Raw genomic sequence first — 24,238 nt, forward strand, 5'->3', positions numbered from 1 at the left:
AAAAAAAAAAAAAAAAAAAAAAAGAATCAGACACGTTCCTCTCTCGAGATACTTACAGTCTCACAGTGGATAAAGTCCAGCAGAGGGGGATAAGTACTCGGATAAAAAGATAAAAGAATTCCACTAGCCCACTTAGCCCTGCACAGCGTTTTCAACCAGTATTAATGCCCAGATGCCACCCGGACCAATTCGATCAGAATGTCTGGAGGTGGGGCTCAGGCATCAATATTTTTAGAGCCCCCGGGTGACTCCAATGTGCACCAAGGTTGAGAACAGCTGAAATACAGGCACAAGGAAGGTGTGAAGATGAGGCGGCGTCTGCCCTCGGCCCTGGAGCCTGAGCTACAGGTCGACGTGCGGAGGTGGGGGAAGGATGGCGTGCTGAGGAATCTCAGACAGAGGAAAGGGCGTGAAAAACATGCAGAAAAGGATGAGGTGGGGATGGGGGTGGGGAGGGTTTCAGGGTAGACTGTTCAGGTCAACTGAGATACAGATAAAGGCAAGGTGGTTAGAGAAGACCACCGTCAGTCACGCTGAGCTTCCTCTCAATCTGCTGGGCGGCGGCTTATAAAGTAGGCGCTTTCTAGGTGGAAGGTTTCTGGGCTGGGGGTGGAGTATGGGGCAAAGAGCCCCCCCCCCTAGCGGAAGAAGCAGTCGAGAGCTCCCCTGGGGAACTTCGAGGTGGAGAAGGCCCCACCTATGACCCGGAGCCAGACCTCATTTGGGCGCCCAGGACGGAAAAGATACAGTTGGTCAAGAAAGGGTAGTGACAGCAGGGGTCCAAAAGAAGAGAGCTCTGTTCCCTCAATCCCTCCACCCTGAACTCGCACACCTGAGGGAAGAGGAGAAGAAATAAGGAGCAAATCCTAATCCTTCCAGACCTCAAGGGCCTCAGCCCATGGTCACGTCAGAGTTTGATTTCAGAAAGAACTGGGGTGCAGGTTACAATGGATGCAGGACTGAAGTTTTTCAGTTGGACTGAGCCGGACTTTTGAATCACCGCCAGGTTTGGGATCTGCCTATGACATCATGAAGCGTAAGGATAAAAGCTATTGATCAAATATCTAACAAGTGCCTCAAACCGACCAAGGCACTGGGAATACAGTGGTGAATGAGACACAGGCCTCTCCTTAGGGAGCTGAAATTCTAGCAGGGGAGAAAAACAGAACCAAACAAAAATACAGATAAACCAATAAATGTAACACAGAAAACTCAGCCAGTGAAGACTGCAAGGGAGAAAATGAGGGAATGGAGGGTGACCAGGGTGATGCTGCTTCTGACAGTCAGTGACGTTCTCTAAAAAGTCTGCATGCAGGTGGGGAAGGCATCTATTCTGGGTGGGGGGTGACTCCCCAGGCTGGGTCAGCTGCTCTGAGCCACTCTGGTCTCACAGCCCCTGGGCTCCCTAGCGCTCATCACAGTGAATGGAAGGGTCTGCGTCTGGCCACCCCCAGCCCCCAGACTTGCAGCTTCCTACGGGAGAGCAGGGGGCATGATTCTTCTCTGTGATCCCAGGGCTGGACACACAGGGAGCATTACTGAACTTCCTGGAGATAAACTGAACCACAGGGAGGTCAACTGAAGAGGAAACAAATCAGTAAAACGCAGGGCAGTCCCATGGGTCTAGTTGCCATCAGGGAAAACCTGCCACGGGGGAGAGCCTCTGAGCAAGGGAGACAACTACTGGTATTTCTTCACCCAGGATAGAGAACTCGGACTGGAGGAGACACAGTTCGACAGAATTCTGGGGATGGAGGGGCCCCTCAACTTTCTGCTCAGCCCCGTGGCACCTTGTCCAGGCATCCCTGAAGATGCTTCCCTGATTCCCCCAGTGCAGTGATGTCTCCAGACGTGGAGAGCAGCTCAGGGATGACAGACCCTGCTGGCCCAGTGCAGGGAGCTGGCTTGTTGGCCCAGGGCTCTTCCCAAGTGAGAGTTTATGGTCTCTCAAACTGAACTTGAGCCCTTTTTGTGAAATACGTTTCTCTTCTTAGGCTGGTTTTAAAAAAGAACGTAAGAGGGCTTCCCTGGTGGCGCAGCGGTTGAGAGTCCGCCTGCCGATGCAGGGGACGCGGGTTCGTGCCCCGGTCCGGGAAGATCCCACGTGCCGCGGAGCGGCTGGGCCCGTGAGCCGTGGCCGCTGAGCCTGCACGTCCGGAGCCTGTGCTCCGCAACGGGAGAGGCCACAACAGTGAGAGGCCCGCGTACCGCAAAACAAAAACAAACAAACAAAAAAAGAACGTAAGACTCTGCTTCCAGGAAGAAGGAGGATATAGACTTTCCCTCATTCCTCCCAGTAAACACAGTGGAAAATCCTGGACACTATGTAGAAAACAAACACAAAAGGACTCCGAGTGGTGGAGAGGAGAAGGCAGGCCAGCCATAGGCACCTGAACAGCAAGGCGGTGGTGAACTCCCTGGGTTTTCCTTTTGCCGCAGATATCCTGGACTTGGAGTTGGAGAAGCCAATGACCAGGAAACACCGATGGGCAAACCCTCCCGAAACGCCTGCTCGAACTAAAGGGCCAGGAAAGGGCCAGTCTAGCATATGACAGAAAGCTTTTAGACAATAACTGCTCTCCACCAGCCAAACACCGTAGAAATGCAAATAAAAACCACAATGTCATATCACCTCACACCTGTCAAAATGGCTATCATCACACAACAAGAGATAACAATGCTGGCGAGGATGTGGAGAAAGGGGACCTTCGTGCTTTGTTTGTGGGAACCTAAACTGCTGCAGCCACTACGGAAAACAGTGTGGAGGTTCCTCAAAAAATTAAGAATAGGCCTACTATATGATCCCACAATCCCACTCGTGGGAAAGAAAATGAAAGCAGAATCTTGAAGAGATGTCTCTACTCCCATGTTCATTGCAGCATTATTCACAATAGCCAAGATACGGAAACAACAAGTGTGTCTGTCTACAGATAAATGGATAAAGAAGACTGTATATAATATATATTATTCAGCCATGAAAAAGAAGATAATCCTGCCATTTGTGACAACATGAATGGACCTTGAGGGCATTATGCTAAGAGATAAATGTCAGAGAAAGACAAATACTGTATGATATCACTTATATGTGAAATTTTAAAAAGTCTGAACTCATAGAAATAGAGAATGGAAAAGTGATTGCCAAGTGGCTGGGGGGGTGGGAGAAATAGGGAGATGTCGGTCAAAGGGTACCAACTTCCAGTTATTAGATGAATAAGTTCTGGGGAATCTAATATACAGCACGGTGACTATAATTTACAATACTGTATTATATACTTGAAAGTTCCTAAGAGAGTAGATCTTAAATGTCCTCATCACAAGAAAGCGATGGAAATCATATGAGGTGATGGAGATGTTAACTAACCCTACTGTGGTAATCATTTTGCAGTATATACGTGTATCAAATCATCAAGTTGTACACTTTTTAAAAAAAAATTAATTCATTTATTTATTTATATTTTTGGCTGTGTTGGGTCTTCGTTTCTGTGCGAGGGCTTTCTCTAGTTGCGGCGAGCGGGGGCCACTCTTCATCGCCGTGCGCGGGCCTCTCACTGTCGTGGCCTCTCTTGTTGCGGAGCACAGGCTCCAGACACGCAGGCTCAGTAGCTGTGGCTCATGGGCCCAGTCGCTTCGTGGCATGTGGGATCTTCCCAGACCAGGGCTCGAACCCGTGTCCCCTGCATTGGCAGGCGGATTCTCAACCAGTGCGCCACCAGGGAAGCCCAAGTTGTACACTTTAAACTTACACAAAAATTATATTTCAGTTACATGTCAATAAAGTTAGAAAATAATACCATTTATACTTGTACCAAAAATGAAATACAAAATATGTACAGGACTTATATGCAGAAAACTATACGATACTGATGAAAGAAATTAAAGAACATATAAACAGAGAGACATATAGTGTTCATGAACTGGAAGACTCAACACAATAAAGATGTCAATCCTCCCAAGTTGATATACAGGTTTAATGCAATTCCTGTCAAAATCCCAGCAAGATGTTTTGTAGAGATAGATGAGATTATTCTAAAATTTGTAAGCCAAAGGAATTAGAATATCTAAAGCAATTTTGAAAAAAAAAGAATTAAGTGGGAAGAAGCAGCCTACCTGATTTCAAGCCTTGTTATTTAGCTATAGTAAGCAAGGCTGTGTGGTACTGGTGGTTAGAAGCATAGACACATAGTTGACTGGGCCAGAAGAGAGAACCCAGAAATAGACCCACACAAAATGTGCCCAACTGATTTTTGACAAAGGTGCAAAAGCAATTCAATAAAGATCATCTTTTTAATAAATGGTGCTGGAACAATTTGACATGCATGGGAGGGAAAAAAAAAAAAAAAAAAAAAGAACTTCAATCTAAGCCTTATACCTTATACAAAAATTAACTCAAAATGGACCAAGGACTTAAATACAAAATGTAAAGTATAAAACTTTCAGGGGAATTGCCTGGCAGTCCAGTGGTTAGGAGCCTGTGCTTCCATTGCAGGGCGCATGGGTTCAATCCCTGGTCAGGGAACTAAGATCTCACATGGTGTGCAGCAAGGTCAAAAAACAAACAAACAGGGCTTCCCTGGTGGCGCAGTGGTTGAGAGTCCGCCTGCCGATGCAGGGGACATGGGTTCGTGCCCCGGTCCGGGAAGATCCCACATGCCGCGCAGCAAGATCCAGTGCAACCAAATAAATAAATACACTTTTTTTTTTTAATGGAAAAAAGCTAGAAAGGGGGAGAAAGTATTTGCAAACCACTTATCTGACAAAGGACTAGAATCTAGAATAAATAAAGAATTCTCGAAGCTCAATAGTAAAACAAACAAACAAACAAAAAATTCAAGCAATCCAATTAGAGAATGGCAAAGACATGAAGAGACATTTCACTGGACAAAAGATATAGATGGCAGGCTTCCCTGGTGGCGCAGTGGTTGAAAGTCCGCCTGCCGACGCAGGGGACACGGGTTCGTGCCCCGGTCCGGGAAGATCCCACATACCGCGGAGTGGCTGGGCCCATGAGCCATGGCCGCTGAGCCTGCGCATCTGGAGCCTGTGTTCCACAACGGGAGAGGCCACAACAGTGAGAGGCCCGCGTACCGCAAAAAAAAAAAAAAAAAAAAAAAAAAAAAAAGATATAGATGGCAAATAAGCAAACGAAAGATGTTCAATTTCATCAGCCATTAGGGAAATGCAAAGTAAAACCACAATAAGATGTCACCACATACCTATCAGAACGGGTAAAGTGAAAAATAGTGACAGTTTCAAATTCTGGCAAGGATGCAGAACAACTAGATCACTCACACTCTGCTGATGGGAATGCAGAATGCTACAGCCAGTCGGGAAAACTGTAGCAGTTTCTTAAAAAACTGAATATGCAACTCCAATATAACCTAGCAATTACACTCCTGGATTTTTTTTCCCCCAGAGAAATGAAGACTGACATTCACACAAAACCCCCATTAACATTTATAAAAACTTTATTGTAATGGCTAAAAACTGGAAATGACCAAATGTTTTTCAATGGCCCTCATATTTTACTGATTGAAGTATATACTATTTCAGTCCTGATGGAGGGCTGAAATTTTGGCATTATCAACTAAAATTTTAAAAAGAGGGGCTTCCCTGGTGGCGCAGTGGTTGAGAGTCTGCCTGCCGATGAAGGGGAGGCGGGTTCGTGCCCCGGTCTGGGAAGATCCCACATGCCGCAGAGCGGCTGGGCCCGTGAGCCAGGCCCCCGTACTGCAAAAAAAAAAAAAAAAAAAAAGAAAGAATATATTCTTTTACCAAGCAATTCCACTCCTAAGAGTTGGTTTTAAACCTCAGTTCACACAAGTGTGAAATAACAAATACACGAGCTTATTCACTACAATGAGGTCATGGCAAATGTTTGGAAACCTGCCAAATGTCATTAATAAGGTCCTGGGTAAATAAATCATGGTACATCCATTCATTGGAAAACTATGCAAGTGTTACAAATGAGGAAGCTGTATAGATAAAGAAAGTAGTGTTAACTGGAAAGAAAAAGCATGGAATAGAACAGAGTGTATATTACCATTTGCTTAAAAAAGAAGGAATGTGAATTTATACTTATCTTTTGCTTATATATGCTCAAGAAAGAGTCATTTAAAAATACAAACAGTGATTATCTATTGCGGGTGGCACTGGTAGAAAAGTATACTGTTTCATAATTTCTTATTTTGAGCCATGTGAATGTATTATCTATTAAAAATTAAAATTAAAACAAAATGTGGGCAACTAATTCCAAATTTTAAAAAACAGCCAGAGGGCCACACTCAACACAGTTTGGAAGACGATCCAGTGCAAGGCCACCAGTTTGTGGCCTATGCCTTAAATATTGGGTTATTTGTAGGATCTTTGTCCTTAACTACAAATACGTCTTTGCTATTCTCATGAGGCCTGCAGATCATTCTCAGCAAACAGAAATTTTAGATAGAAACATAGGCGTTCTCCAGGAAATATCCGGAAACTTCTTTTTAAGCAAACAGGTGTCCATGGTGTCAGCTTGTTTTTCATCCATATGGAAGAGGCCTGTATTTTTTTCCTTTCTGTTGGCTTCAAAGGGCAAACAGATAGGAACACTAGTTAAGTGATCACAATTTGTCATGTTGAAAAATTGTGCTGCCTTATCCTAATTTGATTGCCTATAATAAAACGCATATGGAACTTCTGGCACCTTCCTTCCACTGTAAATTGTCAATTGGCTTTTGTCTTTCTCTAAGCAAGGTCTGCATTGTCCAAGTGAAAATACAAGTGAAGGCAAGACAATCAAGGCTAAAAAAAGCCTTGTCTGGAGCTATTTGTGATGAATGTCTACCTCATCTAGATGTCCCCACCGATTGTGCATACTGGTTTCATTTTGAATCTTTGTACCAAGAAATCAGTGTCTAACAGGCAGTTTAACACAGGAAAATTTGTCTAAAAAATGTTGACTGGTACAGAAACCCATTACTCTTTTCCATCTGTTGGAAATTCGAGCCACAGGCTGTCTGGGATTAAAGGGAGGAGCTATGTTTCCTCTCCCACTTGGTTGCCCCAGCAGCACAAAGGGCATCATTTGCTCAGCAACAATGTTCTCTAGACAAACATCACGTCTTTACTTTTTTTATTCTGGGAGCACATCACCTGCATACACCCATTGTCAGATTGGGGATGAAAAATGGGATTTGGTTAATTCTTAAAAATAAAAATTTATCCTCCAATTTCCATAGAAGGGGAAGCAAATTACTGAAACAAGCAGGAAGGAACTCTAAACACAAAGTCTACCAATAATATTTAATGGAACGTGAACATTTCCAAAAGAGTCAGGATTTTTTTGTTTTAAACTTTGTTTTACTACAAAGCCCAAAACCACCAAAGGAAGGTCTACCCCTGTAGCTAATTTTGTATTTTAATTTTTTCCCACTATACCTTCCCAATTCACATCAACGGATAAAAATGCACTCACATCTTTCAAGCCCATGGCAAAAATAAGGAAAGAACTCAAGTAGCACAACCTCAAGAAGTGCCAGTTACGAAAGGACTTTGAAAACTGCCATCCACAACAAAATTTCTCTTTCCAAAATACACATTAGCTATACGTGTTAAAAATCAGTGTTATTTCTGAGCAAGAAATTGCCACACAAGTTCTGGATTGCAAAGTTCCGGAATTACTGTGAGTGAAAATAACCTATTAAACCGCTTGTTACTACTGCAGTTTCTAATACAGTTCAGGACGCTGCAAGCTTCATAGCGCTATCTAGTGGAGGAATCAGGAAATTACCTAGATTGTAGTATTTTCCTTATACTTAGGCAGTACTCAGTACTTGCTCTATTTCTAAAAAAGAGAAAATCTAGATGAGCAAAGAGTAAAAATATAACATGCACCCATTATCCCATTACAGAAAATAACTACTACTAACAATCTGCAATTTTACTTTCCACACCCCTCTTTGGGTGGAAGGATGAATATGTGTGGGCAGGCAAGGCAAATATGATTTTTACCCAAAAGGGACCTTTCTGTATATACTATTTTGAAAGCTGCTTTTTCCTTTCCTTTTCTTTTCTTTTTTTTTTTGGCCACACCACGTGGCATGTGGAACTTCCCCAACCAGGGATGGAACCCACACCCTCTGCAGTGGAAGCACAGAGTCTTAACCACTGGACCACCAGGGAAGTCCAGAACCTGCTTTTCTTATTTAACATTATGTTATAAACGTCTTCACATGTCAATACTTCTATCTCATCTTTGTTATGATGTCCAGTGTAAGGCTGTACCACAATCAGTACAAAAACCCTGCAATTAGATCTTTTAGATCTTCCCAACTTTTCTCTTACAGACAATGCCAGACTTAAAAAAAAAGCTTGTGGATAAAATGTGGCCCATTTTCTCAATAAATTCCTAGATGTCAAATTGCCTTTTCAAACTTCTTAAGGCTTTAAAATTGTGTACTGCCAAAGTGCCACAGTTGAAATAAACTTCCTAGTGATGCAGGTAGTTAAGAAATTATCAAGACACTTCAGAGGGCAATAAAAAGAACATAAAAATATTGAAACGTGAAATCTAGATTTTCATTGTCTTCTGGCATGTTTTCTAATTGGGGAATCTGCATGACACAGATCTAAAAATGCTCCACTTACCTATTTTTCCCTCCTCTTTTTGGGAGGAGAGAGAGGCAACTGTTCATTTTAGCTGCTTATACTAATTGAATCAAGCGAGGTTGGACCAATTATCCAGTATGATGCTCTTTATTATAAATCATAAGATCACCACCTGTTTTAATACTCTGTAGACATAACCTCAGGATGTTAAAAACTCATATTCTATCTTGGTGGCAGAAGTGTAACATAGCACCTTGACATGGTAGAGCCTCATTAGCCCATGATATTGACGGATGCAGAGATGTTCTAGTTAAAAGATTAAATAAACCAGTTGTTCATTGTAGTCATAGGTGGAGAGTGGAAAGAAATCTATCAGAGAAAGCAATTCACACTTTCTTCCTATAAATAAGGGTTTTCCATTTTCTGTCTCAGTAACTCCTCTGCTTGAGGGGTAAGTGAATTTGTCAACTTGATTTCCAATGGCAAGTGAAATGTGGGTCGAGGATTAAGCAATACAATGTTCGTTCCTTGCTTCTGTTTTTGGCAACAGTAATTACTTTGGGGATATTCCTAAGAACACATAAGTTGGCACACTCTTTTTTTTTTTTTAATTTATTTATTTTTGGTTGCATTGGGTCTTCGTTGCTGTGCAGTGTGCGGGCTTCTCACTGCGGTGGCTTCTAGTTGTGGCACGCGGGCTCAGTAGTTGTGGCGCATGGGCCTAGTTGCTCCACGGCATGTGGGATCCTCCCGGACCAGGGCTCAAACCCGTGTCCCCTGCATTGGCAGGCGGATTCTTAACCACTGCGCCACCAGGGAAGCCCTGGCACACTCTTAAATAGAGTCCATTATGTATGATATAAAATTGAAAAATACATTTACTGTGGGCAAAGGGTGGGTGGAGAGTGATTCCCACTTCACCTCAGGCAAAATAAGAATCTGTGGTAGATTCTTCTGTTCTATGATCAGTTCCAACATGTGCAACCTCCAGACTGATAGTGACAATTTACATTTATTAGAGAAAAAAATATCCAACATCAAAAAAAACCACTTCAAAATACAAAAGCAAATAACCCATAGCCTAGAACGAGTTTGTCTTCTGTTTAACAAACACTTCCCAGTAGTGAGAAAACTGTTTTGAATGCTGCCAAAATTAAGTTGCAGATTTTCTAAGAATGGTTTGGCCTTATGCAGAAAAAAGAAAAGTCACATCCTTTTTCCTGAAGTTTTACATTAGACGAAATCCTTCTTGACCCTACCCCCTACCCAATCCTAATTACCAGCCCCTTCTCTTCTCTGCTTTCTCAAAACTCTGTTTATTTCATTTGTAACGCTTTTAATACACTGGAACTCTTTGTGTATTTATTTTCCTGTTTATTGCTGGTCTTTCCACTAGAATGAAAGCTCCCATGAGGTACATCATTCTATCCATCCTAAAATCATTCCTGGCCCAAAGAAAGCACTCAGATGTTTGTTGAATGAATAAATTAAAGTATCAATGCCTCCCATTTACTGTTCAACACCTGCCGACAAACTGACTCTTGGGCTGGATTTATAGTTTATTAGCCAGATGGTCACCTAAATTGCTTCAAATTGCCTTATGTGCTATGAAGGATGCAAAGTGGTCTCTGATGGAATTACTCTCAACTCTACCGCAAGAAAATAACAGTGCAAGTGTTATAGTGAAGGACAACTCACATGCTGTACTCTTAGGAACCAACAGGGAGGGGTGGGGACTTGGGTGAACTGGGGAGTGAATGCCCCATCTCGAGGGGCAGTCACAGCTGACATCCCACCTGGGAATATAGGATGAAACTTCCCATTTTTCAGAAATTTCTGACATATGGAATTCTATTGAAATCTCATAATTTAAAACTATTGTCAACTTTGTCAATTTCAAAATGTTATCAATTAATTAAAATATTATTTAAGACACTGTGTAGGTCAAATAAAACCCATCTGTGGCATGATGCATCCTACAAGAGCCCATTTTCCAACTTTGGTCTACATGCGTAGCTCAGCATTTCCTAGAAGAACTATTCCTTGGAAGATACAACTGTTCTATGGATAATTAAGTCTGAGAAGCAGTTAAAGTGAAGCAGGTGTGCTTGTTGCAGGACTTTTCAGAGGCTTTATTTGGCTGACATCACTGTGAATCTTCAGGAGAGTATAAAGCAAGTACTATTTTCCAAAACTATGTGACGGTGGCACCCTGTTTCTAGGCTGATCTCACTGGACTGATGAGTCCACAGAAGGTCAGTTTGGGAAATACTAGCTTCAGGAGTTTTAAAAAGATATGTTTCCAAAGGTTCTAAACGTTCCCTCTTTTTAAACTCACAGGCACAGTGACTAAGCCTGTAGGTGACAAATTCCAGCTCTGCCACTTTCTAGCCACTTTATCTTATGCAAGTTACTGCACTCCTCTGTGAATCAGTAAATGCTCAATAAATCAGGACTGTTATTATAACCTTGGAAGGAGAGAATCAGACTGGATAATGCCAAAGGGAAAGTAAACTCAAAATTTATTTTGCAAATTCACTGCAAAACACAATTCACTTGATAATCAACCGTGATGATTAACACCATAACATGTTAAAGGCTGAATGAAAAATACCAAATAAATAGTAGAGATTCATGATTCTACATAGTTTATCTATGAGAAAACATCTATAGCGTACATATATTTTGAAATCATTTTTATTTAAAGTTGTGTTAGGCAGAGGTGATAATGAGATTGCAATAATATATTCTAACATTCTTTGAAAAATTGTAACATGATGTGTATGTACCACCTTCATCCTTGTCAAGTTCATCTAACGAACATTACTGCCTGCCAGGGTGTGCCAGGCAGGGTACACTGGGGACAACCAGTTGCATAAGAAACAGTCACATCTCTCAAGATCACTGCCTCCTTATGTGAAAAGGGTGATGGTGGTAGAAAAGAGGTTTTCAAACTTCAGATTGTGACTACGGGTGGACTGGAACATAATTTAATGGATCAAAACCAGCATTAAAACCATCAAATGAAATAGACTGGAAAGAATAGAAAATACCAGCCTGTGTTACGTGCTGTAAGAATACTACTACTTGGTGAATTCTTTGTTTCATGTACATCACATGTACCTGGTCAAGATGTAAAATCTATTTCTTACTGTGGATCATAGTCAAGTTAAAGAGCTATTTATCGGGCTTCCCTGGTGGCGCAGTGGCTGAGAGTCTGCCTGCCGATGCAGGGGACGCGGGTTCATGCCCCGGTCCGGGAAGATCCCGCGTGCCGCGGAGCGGCTGAGCCCGTGAGCCACGACCGCTGAGCCTGCGCGTCCGGAGCCTGTGCTCCGTAACGGGAGAGGCCACAACAGCGAGAGGCCCGCGTACCGCAAAAAAAAAAAAAGAGCTATTTATTTAAATAAATTACCAAAGGGGGATACTGTAGTAGCCTTTAGCAGCTCCAACCACTTAATGTTCTTCTCACATAAAGTTGGATAGAAAATAATATATCTGGTTTCTACCTGTGACATATCTTCTTTGCCACAGAGCCTGCTTTCTACTGAAGAAACTTTCCAACCCCACCATTGTACCTCCACCCAGATATGTGACTTGGTTTCACCAATGAGTAAATTTTAGGAAACTCCTATTTCGTTTGATAGAACATTATGACTCTATACACTGCTTGGAACTATGGCAACCTTCTTAAAACCACAAAGCCAATATTTTACAATAACTATAAATGGAGTATAACCTTTAAAAATTGTGAATCGCTGTCTTGTACACCCAAAACTTATATAATATTGTACATCAACTATACCACAAAAAAAAAAAAAAGAAAAGAAAGAAAAAGAAAAACCACAAGGGATCAAGCCTGTGAACCAAGTCAATACACAGAGGGCACTGAAGACTGATGCATTCTGGGGCTGTGAAGATGCTGAACCAGACTAAACAACACACTTCTTGAATTCTTATTATGTACAAGAAATAGTACATTTCCCTCATTAACGAAGCCACTACTGATTGAGTGTTTTTTTTCTTTACTTGCAACCAAAGGTACCCTAGATGATATACTATCCAAACTCCATCATACTGGAAGACCATTTGATCTATTTCATTATTCTTTATTTCTAAGTTTCTGACAATTTAGAAAATATACTATTTCATTTAGCATCATTATTACTGACTGCCCATGTCATCTTCTGTCCTTGCAATAGCGTCTAGGGCAGGCAGTATCTTCCTCTTGTGAATGAAAACACAAGGTTTTGAAATGGGTGAGTGTAACAGGCTTTGGTCACTGCCGGATCTTGATTCCAGTTCTGCCACTAATTTAGCTGTGTGGCCTTGAGCCAGTAACTTAACTTCTCTGAGCCCTGGCTTCCTCATTTGTTAAACGGCAATAAAAATATCTGCCTTGTTGTGTTGTTATAAGAATCAAAGCCATTAAGGTGTGACAAATGCTTACTACACAGCCGAGGAATAACCAATTATTAAAAACTGGGGCAATTATTATTATTTGACTCTACCATACGGCTAGTAAGTGGTAAAATCTGAACTCATTCCTCTGTCAATCAGGCTCCTAACACTTGTACCTCTGCTACAGTAAATGTTTCACATCAAATGGTTCTTAGTGCTAATTTATAAAGTTCATAAAAATTATAGTGTTATAGCTGAAAACCCTGCTTACTCCATAACTTGTATAATTTAAAACAGGTTTTCCCTCTTTACTGACAAACACTTTTGGGTGGATAGTTCTCTTTACCTGTTGAAATGTCATGGCCTTCTGGCCAGAGGTAAACAGGATGAAATAAAAAACACACCCTGTAATTCACTTGGCCTTCAAATGCTGGAACGAGGGGATTTTTTTTCTTTTTGATTTGAGATTAACTTGATATTTCCAATACTGCACGTACTAAAATTTTTAAAAGCACTTCCTCACATCATTATTTAATTTTTCATAGTTGCAATGTTATTGCAGTTTCAAATAATTGGTAAAAACATAATATTGAGCACGAGAAGTATGGGCTTTGGAGACGGACACGTATTCTTTTTTAGCTGTGTAACTTGGAGTGAGTGACTTGATTTCTCTAAAGCTTTGATTTCTTCATCTGTAAAATGGTAAAGATACAAAAATTCCCTTGTAAGTTTTAATGCTTCAGTGAGATGATTCCTTCAAAGTGATTTTATCACAGAATTTCACTTAACATATAGAATACCAAAAAAAAAAAAAAAAAAAAAAAAAAAAAAAAAAAAAACACAAGGGGTAGAAACCAGCCAGGAGTGGGGACATCTGGTCAGCTTCATGGAGAACTTGGCACTTGAAGGTGAAATAGATTTCTGATAAACAGAGAGAGAAGGAGATACAGGCAGAGAAAATCCTGGGGAGCAGACGGCATCTGCACAGGTCATATGTTGGCCACTTTGACCAGATAAATCTAGGGGGATAGGGGAAAATACAGTTAGACAAACAGACAAAGGAAAGCTTGTAGAGACCCTTGAATGTCAGACAAAGAAAATGGGGCTTGCGGGTATGGGGCTTGCGGGTATGGGTATAGAATAAATTCTATTATTTCTAAAAATAATTTTACAACTCTGGCATCTTTTTTTTAACCCAAATTAGGACTTATGCCTTTGGTTATGTAGCTTTCAAATTAGATTCAATTGTGCTATCTCTGCAGGTTTTGGTTGAAGACTATGGAGGGGAAGGGTAAAAAGACTAAAATGTGAAGTAAGAGGGAGAAAAACCGTGATACTGATAATATTTCTGAAAATGCAATAGCTCTGTGTTAAGTACTTTACATGACTTATTTAATTTTCACAAGTGTGAATAATGTGAAAATGTGCTTGATATTATTATTATCCCCATTTTACAGATGAAGAAACTGAGGCTCAGAGTGGTTAAGTAACTTGCCCAAGGTCACACAGCCAGTAGGTGACAGACACGGAGTTGAAACCTAGGCTACTTGCCTTCAATGCTTATGATCTAATTCACTACTTTATACCATGTAGAAAAGGACTGTAGAGATCTTGGTTCTTTCATTCCAGTTCTACCACTAAAGAGCAGTGGTAGGATGGAGTTGCCAGTAACTGAGATGAGAAGCCTGTGGATTAAACAAGTGGGTATGTTGTCGGTGGTGGTGGTGTTGAGTGTGAATGAAGAGTTCAGTTTTGGACTTATCGAGGTCCAGATGTCCAGCAAACATTCAAACAGCGGTGTAGAAATCCAAGTAGACAGGTACCAGAGGCAGCTAGATACTCAAGTCTGGACTTCAGGGGTAGATCTAGGCTAGAGACATCAATCTGGGACTTGTCAGCAGATGGCTATATTTAACCCTTGGGACTGGGGGAGATCTCCAAGGAAGGAAGTGTAGTTAAAGACGAAGACATCCAAGAACTGAACGATGGGGACTCCGATGTTTAGAGGGTAAGACTCAGCACGAGAGATTAAGGAAGAGCAGCCAGGGAGGTGGGGAACCTGCAAACCAAGTGAGGATGCTGCTTCAAGAAGGAAGGGATGGTGGGCTGTGTCAGATGTGACCCGCAAGTAGGGTAGGATAAGGACAGAGATGTACTCAGTTTGGCAGCTGAGGTGAGGGGTGGGGGGAGGTGTGACATCGTGGCAGCTTTGACAAGAGCAGGTTTTATGGAGGACAAAGCCTGAATGGCATGTGTTCAAGAGAGAAAAGAAGAGGAGGAAGCAAAACACTGAGTACTTCTCTAAAAATCTGTAGCCTGAATGAATTTCAGGATCAATGTACTTATCACAACCTCCCAGTTGTGGGAAGTCTCGGGACTTCCCTGGTGGTGCAGTGGTTAAGAATCCGCTTGCCAATGCAGGGGACATGGGTTCAAGCCCTGGTCCGGGAAGATCCCAAATGCCGCGGAGCAACTAAGCCCATGCACCACAACTACTGAGCCTGACCGCTAGAGCCCACGAGCCACAACTACTGAGCCCGAGAGCCACAACTACTGAAGCCCATGCGCCTAGAGCCCGTGCTCCACAACAAGAGAAGCCACCACAATGAGAAGGCCGCGCACTGCAACTAGAGAAAGCCCGCGCGCAGCAACTAAGACCCAACACAGCCCAAAATAAAATAAACAAATAAATTAATTAATTTAAAAAAAGAGTGAATTGAAAACAGACAAATACCATATGATTTAAAAAATAATAGTGTGTCTCTTACTAGATCATATGATCTTTGAAGGTCTAGGACCATAATTTATCTTTTAAGTGCCTTGCACAAGCTTGGTGTTTAAATAACACAGAATTTAATTAAACTTTTAAAAGAAAAGGGATATTCTTGTTTAAATCTCCTGAATCTGTGCTTGGCAACACTTAAAGCACCCGTACCCCCAACATAAAGACACTTCTGGAATTAACCAGTGACAACAGAAATTTAGTGTTGCTTTTTCTTTTTTTACCCACTAAAGATCAAGTTTTCATGATGCGATCAATTTTGAGAGGGCTGAATCTGTTAAATGCGTATCTTATAATTCTGGTTCAATTGTTGGGGTGAGAGAAAAATTACAAAAAACCCACCTCATCCCTGCCAACACATTGGTTTGTGTGAATCACAGCTCAGTGAAACCTTTCAGGCATATAATTTATCTTTTCTTTGGCCTATGTAGTAAATGCTTCATTTGTTCATGAATTCTGGCCTTGTTTTAATTATGCTATGCTCTGAATGTAGTTTTATAAGGCACAAAAATAAGATTGTCGTTCTGAAAACACAGAAGATTTGTGTGTTTCCCCCAGAATGAAATGGTGGCATCTTTCTCCCAATTCACGGCTCTGTGGGTTTGTGGTTGGAATTCCAATCCAGTAAGAGACACACAGTGAAACCGGGTGGTGGGGGGGGAGGACTGAGTGGGTGGGAGAGGAGAGACAGCTGACATGCTGAGCCGAAGGCATAATTTACCCTAAGAATTCTCAATCGATACATTGACGCCACTTATGCATAATGTGCTACTCCCACCAAGAAAGCCATTGATTGAGAAGTTTTATTCCTGTTACTTTCTGAGGGCTGGACTCTTTCATTACACTTCCAGGACAATTGATTTTTCCCCAAAATACAGACTGTGCAGCCAGGGATCAGAACAGAAATCTTAACAATCAGAAGGCTGTTTTGCTGTTATTGTTAAAAACCTTTACAGATATATGTATTTGAATATCCACAAGTTTACAGACTGGAGGAGAAATGAGTGGCTATTTCATAACTTTTCCATGTTTTATAAGCACGTAGGGCAGAGTGAGCACTCCACATTTCAAATTCCAATGATACAGCCAACCAAAAATGGAAATTTGTAGTGGAACAAACACAGATGCAAATTGCATGGGTGAATCTAGGGAAACAAATTAACTTATTCCGAAAGGAAGATAAGTGACAATTTTTAGATTTTCTGAGAGGTTACTATAACTTCAAAATATCGCCCACAGGCTTGACTGTATTAAATACCTGCCATGTTCCCAACACAGACCCCATCTTCTGAATCTAATCTCATTCTGGAACTCATTCCACTCCAGTTGAGGTGCTGTCCCAGAGCATTCAATTAAAAAAAACAAACTGAGTTGATAAAGCAGGATTCTAAAACTTTCTGCCCTCTTATTAGGATAGGAATGGATTGATCACATTAAGTTTTTAAGGTTAAATACTTTCAAGGGTCAGTTATCAGAGGCTGAACTGGTTTACTTAATTAGGATGGGGATTTGGATGCATCACAGACACCTATCCCAAGACGGGTAAAGCTCAGTCCTTCATTCTCTTTCCATAAATAACTCAGTCTTTTCCTAACTCAAGCAATGGGCTGGCTTTGGATGCCCATGAAAATGAAACATGTGACTATTCAAAAACTCAGAATGGCCTTAGTAGCCCATGACCAATAACAAGAAGGCAACAAGAGTTTCCCCACTCAAAGTAAAGTAGTAAATAGCTTCTCAAATATTCATGAATATTGATGACCAGTTTATAGCCCCAAGACAAGGATCTTTCGGGCTCCAGGTTTATACACTTGATGGAAGGTTCCCTGGGCCAGGTAGGCTAATTCTCCTTGTGTCTGGACATCCTCTCCAACATTTGGCCTTCCCCACCAGAGCACTGGGCACCTTGCATTGTAACTGTGAGGTTTTTGTACCTCTTCTCTCTCTAGACCAAAAACTCCCTGAGCACCGGGACCCTGTCCTGTCCACCACTGTGGCCGTGCCTCACCTGTGCCTGGCAGTGTCACCCTCAGTGAAGATTTGATGCCAGCATACATTTGAAGACTCACTTTGAATTAAACAGAAAGCTATTCAATTGGCTCCTGAACTGCTGCATTTGGGGAAGGGCAATTTTTCTAACTTTTGAAAGAAAATATAAGAATCAGTTCTTAGAGTAAAAATTTACAGAAATGACAAGAATGCTGATAGCATGAGCCTAAACATACGAGCCTTATCATCTGTTCCTCAATTCTAACAGTCCAGAATTTTCAGTTGGTGTCTAATATTTACAGTATAATTTTTGACACCCTCCTGGATACATTAAAACCTCAGATTAATGTGATACTCATTTTCCTGAAGGAAAGTAATATCTGGACAGTGCTTAGAACACAGCCTGGCACATTGCAAAGGCTACATAAATGACAGCCAGTGTTATCATTAGCAACTTGGCAGGGAAGCTGGTTGTCATTAAGACAAATATATTGACAGCCACGATACACGACCATGTAATAAAAAACAGCCCATTTAATTTTTTCCTGGGTCTAAGCTCAAGTAGAGGCACTTTACTCCCAAATTTTGAAAAATACTGTTGTTTAAATCCATTAACTAAGGGAATAAGTGCCTTAAAATACAATGTATCTACTTTTATTTCCTTCTTCATTCAAGGAGTTCTTTTCTCCGTCCCCAATACAAACAAACTCTCAAGGTTAAAATCAAACGCTCTTTTTAAGATCAAAAGGACTTGCCTTTCTTTGCGCAGGAAAGAAAGCAACCGGTTCAGATGCCTCCTTAAAAAAAAAAACAAAAAACAAAAAAACAAAAAACTCGTTTTTTACAAAGGTATTACTCCAGCGTGTTGAAAAATAATTTGTACATAAAAGAGTCTGCCCAGAGCTGTAAAAGCTCTTTCTCTAAACGCACACTTTAGTGCAAAAGATAGTTAAAGATCAGTCCAAGCTATTAAACGTTAAGAAGTGAAATGCATTCCAACAAAAGCCCATAAACATTCTGTATATGAAACCAGCTACTGAGACGGGCAGGTATTTAAGTCTTTTAGGAACCGTTTTTATTCTGCTAATGCTTTTCCCTCCAGACTCCATTTGATCATAAATGCAACCTGTCCACCTCTGCCTTTGATAAATGGAAGGACAGATTCATCTGTATGTGACTCACCTCCTCTTTTCTTTTACGTGAAACAGATGCCACAGCTGTTGTTGTTCTTCCAACAGATGTTTCTGCCCCGCAGAAACACTGGCGAGCACCGCGCTGCAATGTGCTGTTGGTTCTAGAGGGATCCACGGCTTGATACCTTGTCAGGACCCCTCCATGATGGCACAGCAACACACGTGCAATCGTCTTGCCCCACAAGTGCCCCCCGAGCCTGCATTAAGAACAAAACGGACTGTCTTACCCTCTCTGCAGGGACATCGTCCGACTGCGTGGAGAATCCAGGAGTTTCGGCGGTGGGGTGGTGATGCTCTGCACGCTTGGCTTCCTGTTGGCGGTCCACGAGGGCCTTGTCCCGTCCCTTGTCCAGTTTGAAGAGTCTGTCAAAGAAGCTGGAGTCCTTGGGCTTGGAGGGGGCTGCCCCTCCGGACTCAGATAGACGAGACTCTGGTCCCCAAGTGGCAGACAGCCCCTCGGCTTGGGCTGGGGTCTGCACGGGGGTTTTATCTGGGTCGCAACCCAGTGCAGCTGCCACCGGAAGTGCCATGGGCTCACTCGGGTCTTTGTTCCCTAGAGCTTTATCGGAGCTGACATCAAGCTTCACTGGTCCAGTGGATGAATCCGTGGCTTGGTCTCCGGTACGTCCTGGTACAGGCCGAGAGAGTGTCAAGAAAAAACGAGATTTAGCAGCTGGTGTCTGGGGTTTGGCCTCCTTCCCAAGATTCTTCCCGTTGGCATCCGCAACAGCGCTTATCTCCATTGTCTTGGGGGAAGAAGTGGCCACATTATCCTCCTGGACACTTGTTTCCAAATCAACTGTAAACACAAACATAAACAGCGGTCATTCAGCCCAGCGAGGAAATTCAAGGATTTCTAATGGACTCCCAACGTCTCCTACACAGAGGCTGTGATGCGGTCTGGGACTCTGCTGTGCCTGGGTCCCTCTGCAGAGCAGAGGTCAGCTATCGAGGTGTCTTCTGACACTGCTTTTCTCTGGAGAGAGGAATGGAAGATTAGGGAAGACGAAAGCCAAGTTACTGGAAAGCACGCACCAGGTGCTGTGTTAGTGACACATTAATTATCTTCTTTATCTCCGCGGGAATCCCGTGAGAAGCTAATTATCATGATTTCACCTGGGAGGCAGGACAGCAGTTATGGGGTTAGGAGAACAAGTTTCCCAGCCTCGGGACTTATTGCCGTTTGGGGCCGTATCATTCTTTGTTCCAGGGTCCACCTTGTGCCTTGCAGGGTGTACGGCAGCATCCCTGGCCTCTACCCACCAGATGCCCATAGCAGCCCCTAGTGGTGACAACCAGAAGTGTCTCCGGAAGTTGCCAAATGTCCCCTGGGGGCAAAACTCACATTCGAGAACCACTGAGCCAGACTGTCAATTTGAATCTGAGTTACTTCACTTTTCTGTGCCTCAATTTTCTGGTAAAATGAGGCAAATAGTAGAACATACACCCATAATTTTGTCATGAAGGTTCCATGAGTTAATATTTTTAAAGCACATCAAACAGTGCCTGGAATATAGTAAATGCTCAATAAATGTTATGAACGTTAGTTATTGTCATTATTCATGAGTGAGAAAATGGACAGCCAGAGAGGTTGATCCACCTTCCCACAGCTGGCCAGCAAGCAGAATGTGGTTATGGGCAGAAATCTGACTCGAAAGTTCATGCTCTATCTTATATTCTAGAAAGTTTCCATTGTGAAGTCTGGAAGTTCAGATGTCTACACAGGAAAGTGGATTAGACCTTGGGCCGCATGGAGGCGGAGAGTAGCATTACCTGTGCAAGACTGTGGGTGCAGGTTCTGCCCCCTCCAGGGAGGGGTGCTGTTTCCAGAATCCACCTGTTTCTGTTTTGAACTCTGCATCGACCTAACTGAACTGCATCCTTTTCGAGGGCCCTTTTCTAAAGCAGTGCAATATTAAGGAAAAAAGATACACTACAAAATTGGAAATCACAGTTAAAGATCAAGATTCTCTACCGATAAGCTGTGTGACCTTGGGCAAGTCACTAAAACTCTTTGAATTTTCCCATTGGTAAAATGGGAAAAATAGAAGCTCCCTTGCAGGGTTGTTCTGATGTTTAAAGGAGAAAACTCATGCAAAGGATCAAGAATCCTGCCTTTTCCATAGTAGCTGCTTAGTAACGGACAGATACTGTGACTGTGTAGTTTGTAGTCAACCACTTCTTAGTATCTGTTTGCAGGAAGATAGAGAAAGAAGAGAACCGCGGTTTATTTAGCTCATCTCATATTGCTCGTAGGTAGTGAGAGATACACACATCCATTAGCAATTATTTTTGCCAAACTCTAGTATCTCACAGTGTCTAAAGTCAAGAACAAACAGTAAAGGAGAGAGAGAGGGAGGGAGAGATGGAGAGAGGGCTCTGGATTCCTGTGCAGGGTGGTGGTCTCCTCTTTAAGCTTTGAGAAGCAGAGAAGAAATGGTACGGAAGACCAGTGACAAGCACTAGGGGCTCCTCATAAACTCAGACGCTTTATGAACATTGGATATATCCTTTGGCTCTTCTTAACCATTTTTCTTGTGGTCCTGGAATTCGTAATTGTGGTAACTATTATACTCAGAAGGGAAGAGGGAGGGAGAGAGTGGGAATAAAGAAGTGATGGATGGATGTGTCAAGATGCCAAATAAGCAACTCAGGCAGTTGAACTGTCAGAGTGAATATAAATGAATTGTGGGGATGCTCCATGCCAGGAGAAGGGGAAGCAGTTGACAAAAAGGGAGGAGACGAAGATTCAAAACAAGGAAGGGCTTTTCAAAATGCCAAGAACATCAACTGATCTCCTTTAGCCTTCCCTACTCTCTGGCGGGACAACAAGGAGCTAGTGGTAAGTGAGAGTGTTACAGTCAGAGAAAAAGTCTTTGAAAAAAACCTTCCCATGGACAGAATTCTAAAAAAGTGCCAATATATTGCTTCAATAAAGGATCCATTCCTTACATCCAGGTATCTAAACTAGACTTCAATGCATGAAGAGTTACAGCAGATACAAACCATGGCTCTTGATATCAGAGAATGGGTAAAGTGTTTTTGATAACTTGTAAGAACTAGGACCTCTTAGATGGGGCAACCCATTTCCATGAAGCTCTGCCCCCCAAACTGGGGTGAGTGTATATCCAAGTCCATCATCTGGAGCTTCTATTTCCCTTGCTAAGATGCTCACCTCCTAGGTGGGCACATGACCTAAGCTACACTAACAAAAATCGATCTTGCGATTTTTGCTGAACCTACTAGAACAGTTACAAATCTTTGTGCTTGGGTTGGCAAACCAGTAGGAGGTACAACTGGAGCTGGTGGCCTTGGCTGTCACCTTTCAGAGTGCCTGCCTGAGAACTAACATAGATGAAAAGCAGAGCCAAGAGATCCATGGGAACATTTGGACACCTGAATCCAGCTGTCCCTGAAGCTGGTTTACAATTACATAGCCATAGCCAGCAAGTTTTTTTTTTTTTTTTTCACTTATGCCAGTTCAAATTAAGTACATACTCAGGGACTTGGAGAGAATTTCAGGGAATTGGTGAGTACCTATTTTACCTGTTAATTAATAGCAATCAATCCTCTCCTTGAGAAGTGGTCTCCGGGCTCTTCAAATATGTCTAGGAGGCATTTAATATGGGATGAAGGAGGGGGAAGAAAATGAAATGGGAGAAAGTGAGTTCTAAGAAGCTGGATAGAAACAAAAAACTACCCACCAACACTTTGTTTTCTCAGTAAAAGTGAAGGAAAAAAATCCACGTGGGCAAAGAGATTACAGTCATTTGAGACCTTAGATAAGCATTAAAAACCAAATAAATTATGTTCTGAAACATTAACTTACACACACACACACACACACACACACACACACACACACACACACACACACACCCAATCTGTGTGAATGAGTAGGAAGAAAACCCATTGGAGTTCCAGGTTTTATATTCTTGCAAAGATGGGGATAATTTACAAGGCTTCCTCACATTATTATGGAAAGAATAAAAAGTTCCTTCTAGATGACTGGAACTAAGCTTTCTGTTCCTATGAAAAATCTTGGGAGAAGCCCATCTGGAGTCTGGTTTCAATAAAAAGTTTTCTCATAAAGCAGACAAACAGATGACATACCAAAGAGATTTTACTTTCCATGAAAAAAATGTGTAAGAATTTAAGGAAGATAAAAAGAAATCAAGTAAGAATGTAAATGGTAGCTCACAAATATTTAGAAGAGTTGAAAATTTTGATCTCCTTAATGCAGAAAAGATATTTTGTAGTGTGTGTGTGTGTGTGTGTGTGTGTGTGTGTGTATGTGTGTGTTTTAAGAAAGTCTTTTTTTTTTTTAATTATTTTTTGGCTGCGTTGGGTCTTTGTTGCTGTGCGCGGGCTTTCTCTAGTTGGGGTGAGCAGGGGCCACTCCTCTCTGCAGTGCGCGGGCTTCTCACTGCAGTGGCCTCTCTCATTGCAGAGCACAGGCTCTAGGCGTGTGGGCTTCAGTAGTTGAAGCACGCGGGCTCAGTAGTTGTGGCTCGTGGGCTCTAGAGTGCAAGCTCAGTAGTTGCGGCACACGGGCTTAGTTGCTCCACGGCATGTGGGATCTTCCTGGACCAGGGCTCAAACCCACGTCCCCTGCATTAGCAGGCGGATTCCTAACCACTGTGCCACCAGGGAAGCCCTAAGAAAGTCATTTTATCTAGACATGTGATGGAGATGAATGGCATCTTAGCGTAATTGTTAAGTACTTAGATTGTGGATCAGAGGGACCCGGGTTTAACCTCTGAAATATTAAATATGTGACCTGGACAAGTTACTTTATATCTATGCCTCTATGCCTCAATTTTCTTATAAAATGGACAAGAAAATAAGTGTCTTCTTCAAAGAGTGAGGATTAAGTGAAATACTTCCTACATGGTACTTAACATAGGTGGGTACGTGGTGGATGTTTAATAACTATTAGTTGTTTTGTTATATTTATATATTATTACTACAATTACTATTTAATTTTCTAAATAGAAGCATAAGGAAAGGAATTATTCCAATGGTTTAACCTCTAAATTTGGGCGCTCTGGAAAGACTTTTAAAATAGTAATTATATGAATTAACTTATCTTCAGAAATCTAAGAACCTGGGCCAGAGAAGTTTGAAGAATGCTTTTTCCAAAGCACCAAGTATTCTTAGTTAAAACAAACTGCTTCATCAGATTTCTATCACATATTTAAGACACACACATACATACACACACAAGGTTTGTGTTACACTATTCAGAACTTCTGAGTAAGGGCTATCTTTTGTTTTTTTCATGTGC

The 24,238-nt window shown here is 41.9% G+C and overlaps 1 protein-coding gene across 2 annotated transcripts in view; it reads right to left on the reverse strand.

Moving 5' to 3' along the window:
- The window catches only part of BCAS1 (brain enriched myelin associated protein 1), a 96,931-nt gene that overhangs the window by 49,841 nt on the left and 22,852 nt on the right, over positions 1 to 24,238 (reverse strand). For both annotated transcript variants that reach the window (XM_007457601.1, XM_007457602.1), the window contains one exon: positions 19,179 to 19,750. In XM_007457601.1, coding sequence (XP_007457663.1) covers positions 19,179 to 19,750 — 572 coding nt within the window. The remainder of the gene's footprint in view (positions 1 to 19,178; positions 19,751 to 24,238) is intronic.

Source organism: Lipotes vexillifer, unplaced genomic scaffold, assembly GCF_000442215.2.
Source record: "Lipotes vexillifer unplaced genomic scaffold, Lipotes_vexillifer_v1.1 scaffold1186, whole genome shotgun sequence".
NCBI lineage: Eukaryota > Metazoa > Chordata > Mammalia > Artiodactyla > Lipotidae > Lipotes > Lipotes vexillifer.